This window comes from Lepus europaeus, chromosome 14 (genome assembly GCF_033115175.1).
Source record: "Lepus europaeus isolate LE1 chromosome 14, mLepTim1.pri, whole genome shotgun sequence".
Classification (NCBI taxonomy): Eukaryota; Metazoa; Chordata; class Mammalia; order Lagomorpha; family Leporidae; genus Lepus; species Lepus europaeus.
In genome coordinates, this window is record NC_084840.1 from 17,201,069 (window position 1) to 17,207,047 (window position 5,979).

A 5,979-nucleotide genomic window follows, 5' to 3' on the forward strand; every position below is an offset into this window, starting at 1 on the left:
GGAATCGGAGCAGTGAGGACACCCCCCAAACCCTTCCCCAGGGCAGACACCCCAAAGAAGTCACAAGCCTCTTTCTAAAAACCTGGTCCATGGGGCTGGTGCTGTGGTGTAGTGGGTAAAGCTGCCGCCTGTAGTGCCGGCATCCCATATGGATGCCTGTTCAAGTCCCAGCTACTCCACTTCCAATCCAGCTCTCTGCTATGGCCTGAGAAAACAGTAGAAGATGGCCCAAGTGCTTGGACCCCTGCACCCGCGTGGGAGACCTGGAAGAAGCTCCTGGCTCCTGGCTTTGGATTGGCACAGCTCAGCCATTGCAGCCATCTGGGGAGTGAGCCAGTGAATAGAAGACCTCTCTCTCTCTCCCTCTCCCTCTCTCCAACTCTGCCTCTCTCTAACTCTGCCTTTCAAATAAATCAATAAAACAAAAAATATGGTCTGTGAGCCGCAGACCTGAGCTGTGAGGGCCCCTGGACATGGTGGTCACTGATGGTCCACTCAATCATGGGGGGCCCACCCCCTTCCAGGGCTGTGCTGGGGGTCTCACAGCCGCAAACCCATCGCAAGGGCTGGGCCTCTTCCTGCAAGGGCAGAAACTGCAGCTGCATTTGGGCAAAAACCAAGGCATAATTGGAACCGACAGGGCTGAGTGTTCCAGAAAAGCAGGGAGTGCCAGAAACCAGAGCCCGTCTCCCCTCCACCCTCCACCTGCTCTGCCTTGACTCTGCCCACCGGCTGGGCCCTGGCTGCCCTCGCCAAAGGCTCTGCCATGATCTCACCACAGCAGACAGAGGAAGTACTGCCCAGCTCTCCCCTGGCCCCCAAGGCCAGCCCCATGGGCACCAGCTGGCACTGATTGATCTCCCCTCCTGGTTCCCAGCTCCTCCAGGCAGGAATCGGACCACGCCTTCCCTACACGTGGCCAGTGCCACACACAGGGCTGAGCGGCTGTGCCTCACGCCCCACCCCCACAGCTCGTGAACAGCTCCATTTCTGAGATCCCCTATGCCTCTGTATATCTGACTTCCAACGGTCAGTTGCTCCTGGGTTTGGTTAAAGGAGCAGATTGTATTTTAGGGGCTGCTGTTTTCATAGGAGGGTGGAGAACTCTTCCCCGTGAAACACAGCTGGCGTCCGGGGCTGGCAATCACCTCTGCTCCACCCCCCTCACTTCCCTTCCAAGTGCTGTCTTCTTTCCCAAAGCTCACGGCAGACATCACCAATGGATCACAGCACTCTGGCTGGGTCCCGATCTTTCTCAGCACCTATCATGGCTGACACTGAAGATGAGGCCTATTTGCCATGGTGGGAATTGAGCTACCAGTGACCTAACAAGATATTAAAGAAAAGATTCATAAGTGTTCCTTTGTTCAGTTGTGAAACGCAGTTAGTTGCCCAAGATGTTCCTGAGGGGTAGGTGTTTGGTATAGTGGCTAAGACACCATTTAGGGGCCCATGTCCAAACTGGGGTGCCTAGGTTCAAGTCTCAGTTTCACTTTAAAAAAAAAAAAAAAGATTTATTTTATTTATTTGAAAGAGTTACAGAGAGAGAGGTCTTCCATCTGTTGGCTCACTCCTCAAATGGCTACAACAGCTGGGGCTGGGCCGATCCTAAGCCAGGAGCCAGGAGCTTCTGGGTCTCCCATGTGGGTCCAGACACTTGGGCCATCCTCTGCTGCTTTCCCAGGTGCACGAGGAGGGAGCTGGATCAGAAGTGGAGCAGCCGGGTCTCGATCCAGCACCGATATGGGACGCAGATGCTGGGATGCAGATGCCGGAGGCCAGGTCTTTAACCAGCTGCACCACAGTGCGGGGCAGGGGGCGACTCCACTTCTGCCTCCAGAGTCTCGCTCATGTTCACTGTGGGAAGCAGCAGTGATGACTCAAGTCCTTGGAGCCCTAACGCCCAGGAAGGAGATGTGGATGGAGCTCCTGGCTCCCACGACTTGGCTGTTGCAGACATTTGGGGAGCAAACCAATGGATGGGAGATCTCTGTCTCTCTGCCTTTCAAATTAATTAATTAAAAAACATTTTTGTACAAAGATGTTCTCAAGGACTGAGGAACTGGGACATGGGACAGGGAGGTTTCCCTGGGAGGCAGAAGACACCTGAACTCCAAAAAACAAGCTGGAAGCACAAGAGTAAGGAAGAGACTTCCAGTTGTTGAAGGGTGTTGGGGCACAGCAGGCTAGGCACACCTGGGACACCCGCATCCCATATCAGAGCGTCTCGTTCAAGTCCCAGCTCCTCTGCTTCTGATCTGGCTCTGTGCTAACGCGCCTGGGAGGCAACAGATGACAGCCCCAGTGCTTGGGTTCCTGCAGCCCACTGAGCGGATCTGGGTGGGGCTCCTGGCATCATTCTAGTCCAGCCCCAGCTGTTGCTGGCATTTGGGGAGTGAACCAGTGGTAAGATCTCTGTCTCTCTCTCTCTTTCTGTCACTCTGCCTTTCAAATAAGTAAACAAATCTTTCTTAGAAAATTACTGGAGGGGGAGATTCAGCCTCCTTGCTCCATCCAGAGAGCTCTGCAGTCGCCCACAGCTTCGAAACCTTCCCTCTGGGTGGACGAGGGTGCGGCCTGGAAGGCCGTCTCCCTGTAGCTCGGAGCAGTTACTTCTCTGGACCCTGGCTTCCCCCACGGTGAAATCCTTCCTTGCGCCTCCCCACATAGGAAGACCAGCTATGGAAACACATAAAGCCCCCCAGCGTGTAAATGACAGGGTGAGAGACTGGGCCCAGAAATCCCAGCCACAACCCAGGTGGGCAGGGCAGGGCAACCCATGAGGAAGTGTCCCTGGGGACCGAGTTGGCCAGGGTGACACCCCCAGTCCTAGAGCTATGCCTACTGTGGCTATAGCATCTCTCTCCAGCCACACTGGACGCTTCAGAGCCGGCTGGGGATCAGGTAGCCGGGGCAGAGGGAGAGATGCTCCAAGCCTTGGGCGTTTGTGGACAAAGAACTTCACTCAACAACAGCGTGGTTACCGCCCTTTGCCGGGCATCTTCATTTTGAGATAGGCGTGAAATGGTAATGGCCGAACCCCCACCCCGCTCCCGCCACCTCCAGGCCCAGCACCGCAGTGGGGAGAAGATGGGTAGAGGTGGGGGCAGAATTGTGCAAAGAGAGGGCCCAAATGGGTGGGGGGTCCCAAAGGACCTAAGCAGCAGAAGACCCCCAGGGGTGGGCCCCAGGTCCAGCAGCTCCGCCCATCCTCAAGCTGAGTCCAGAGGCTGGCCCGGGGCGGTTCCTCCTCTGGTACCAAGCTGGCTCCACAGTCCGGAGGCTTTGGCTTCGCACTCCACGGGGGACTGCTCTCTTCCTGGCACAGCACAAAGCAGACCAGGCGGCAGGAGTGCAGCGTGGAGGGGGGCCTGAGGCCGGCTCTCCAGCATGGTGTGTGAGGCTGGCCTGCGGCGAGAAGACCCCCGCCCTGGGTGTGTCCTCCAAGAGTCCAGGGGCTGAATCTTCATCCTGAGGCCCGCGGGGCCTGCTGCTCTCCCCCCTGGGCCCCCGCCGCTCCTTCAGCTCCAACGCCTGCTCCACCTGTCCATGGCTTCTGCACACCCCCACGAGCCAAAGGGGGCAGGAAAGCTGGCAAGAAAAAAAACAAAGAGCAGTTAAGGCAGGGCACACCTTCCCAGCAAATCCCACATCGGGACAAACAGCAAATGACCCCTCAGGAGGTCGGGTCCAGGGCTCCCCTCATCCCAAGAAAGAGGCCAAAATCCTGAGGTGCCCCAGTCCCTTAAAGCTGTCTAATTTGCGCATATCCTACACACATCCTCCCATTAGTCATCGCTAGACTCTGGACATGACTTAATACAATGGAAAGAGTTGCTATACCCTATTGCTTAGGGAATAATGATGAGAAAGAGTCTATATTTGCACAGTGGATCTTTTTCTGAATATTTCCAATCCCAGCTTGGTTGAACTCACAGATAAGGAGCCCACCAGCCCTGTCTGCCCAACCCACTGCAGGCGGTGGGAACTGCTTGCTGTTGCTGTTGGCAGCTCAGACCTGATGGATCCATCATGCACTCCCTTCCCGGCACAGCAGGTCTCCGGCCTCGGGCTAAGCCTGGCTGCAGCAGTGGGCGGGGAGCTGGGGGAGGATCAAAGGGGCCTGGTGCTGGCTGGGCCCCTGCGCACTGGGACTCTTCCTGGGGTGAGGCAGTGCGGGAGGGACCGAGGTTTCCACTGGAGAAATGAGGACGAGAGTGGTGTAACTCCTTCCTGAAGCTGGCTCCCAGTTCCCACGGGGAGGGAGTGGTGTCGGGGGAAGAGGGCACAGGGCTCAGAGCCAGGATTGTAGGTTCTATGGCTTGTAGGTTCCCTCCCCTGGGCCTTCCTGACCACAAATCCGCCCCCAGCCCCTTCCCTACTGGAAGCAGGATTAAGACATCACGAATAATAACTCAAGACCCCCTCCTACACCCACCCCACCCACCTGCCCCGTGGCCCCATCCTCTCCTCTGGCTCCTCCTCCTCCTGCGGCCAGCAGGGCCTTGGCTGGCACTCACAGACAGGCCGAGGACAGGCCCACCCCCTTGGCATCAGTGGACTGGCCTGCGGCCTGGTTCGCCCTTCCCCCAACTCCCAGTTCTCCCAACAGCTCAGCCGCACAACAGCTCAGCCGCACGGCCCAAAACCCAGTCAAGAGTGGGCAGCTGGAGTCTATCCGTCCAGTGTCGGCGAGACCTTCCTCTGAGGCCCGGCCCTGGTTCTGCTCCCAGCACCCCCAACCCTCAGGGGCTGGCTGAGGGGTCCTGGCTCTCTGCCTAGTCAGAGCTCAGCCTTGTGACAGGGTCTCGTCTCCACCACTCGCCCCATCCTGCTCCCCCGCAGTCAGGGAGCCTTACACCTGAGTCAGGGACCAGTTACCCTCCCAGGGCGCCCACCTCCCTCAGACCCCGGAGTCACAGTCAGGACCCTCCGGCCCGAGCCCCCAAGGGGAGAGTCCAGCTCTGCGACGCTGGCTGCCCGCCCAGGCCCTCCGAGGTTGTGGGCACCGGAAGCCTTCCTCGGGTCGTGGGCTTTGAAGTGGAACGCTGGTCCCCGATTCTCTGCAGGGCAGAGAGGGGAGGTGGGGGAGGAAGCTTACCTGGCATGCCCCGGGGAAGGGCGGAGGTGGGGTGCAGGAAGGTGAGAGGGTCAGCCCGGAGCTTCAGGACACGAGCGTCCCGGTCCCGAGGCTCTGCCGGGCGCGCACGGTCTGGATGGCCTGCTGGTTCTTGAACTTGACCAGGCCCAGAGTGATCTGGGCGTTCCAGCCGGGATCTTCGAGGGGGCAGCGGAAGTCAATCTCGCCGCCGCCCTCGGTCACCAGCGTGAAGTAGATGTGGCGCCCGGTGCTCTCCACGCACTCCACCGCCTTGATGCGTGCGAAGCTGAGCTCCTTGGGCCGGCCGCCAGTGCCCTTGGCCTCGAAGAGCTGCAGCCCGCGCTCGGTGAGCACGCAGCGCTTGCGCTTCCACAGCTGCAGCAGCCCGCCGCTGCGCTTCTCCAGCACGCCCTCCTTGAGCACGGTGGCCGCCGCCGTCATGGGCGCCCGAGGTCCCCGCAACGCGGGAGGCTGCGGCGCGCGCTGCGCCCTCGGCGGCTCTGCGGCGCGGGACTCGGGGGCTTGCCCACCTGCGCCCCCGCACCGCGCTCTCCCGCCCCGCTGCAGCCGGCTGTCGCTTCTCCGCCCGGCTGGAGCCGCCTCGCTGCGGCTCTGCCCGCTGCCCGCGCGCCTCCTGGCCCGCTCGCCCCGCTGCCCAGCCGGCCGCCCGCGGGTCCGCTCGCCTGCGCTCCGTCTGCGCGCTGGGCGGCAGCTCGCGGGATGTGCCCTTACATGTTCCGCCGCCGGCCTCCTGCGCCGCGCATTCCTGCCCCGCCGGCCCGGGGGCGGAGCCGGAGCCGGAGCCGGGGCGCGGGCGGGGAGGGCGGGGACGCAGGCCGCGTGTCGCCCGCAGCCGGGCCTCCCTCCCGCGGCCGCCA

General features: G+C 60.6%; 1 protein-coding gene across 1 annotated transcript; it reads right to left on the reverse strand.

The window, feature by feature from the left end:
- Positions 1 to 2,976: 2,976 nt before the first annotated feature.
- PHLDA3 (pleckstrin homology like domain family A member 3) lies at positions 2,977 to 5,736 on the reverse strand. The gene is made up of 2 exons (XM_062211248.1): positions 5,102 to 5,736; positions 2,977 to 3,591 (listed from the first exon to the last, which is right to left on the reverse strand). The coding sequence occupies exon 1, from the start codon at positions 5,540 to 5,542 to the stop codon at positions 5,165 to 5,167; it is 378 nt and encodes a 125-aa protein (XP_062067232.1). The 5' UTR covers positions 5,543 to 5,736; the 3' UTR covers positions 2,977 to 3,591; positions 5,102 to 5,164.
- Between the last annotated feature and the right edge of the window lie 243 nt (positions 5,737 to 5,979).

Excerpts from the sequence above, each read along its gene's own strand:
- PHLDA3 (XM_062211248.1), bottom strand. The coding sequence starts at position 5,542 with ATGACGGCGGCGGCCACCGTGCTCAAGGAGGGCGTGCTGGAGAAGCGC.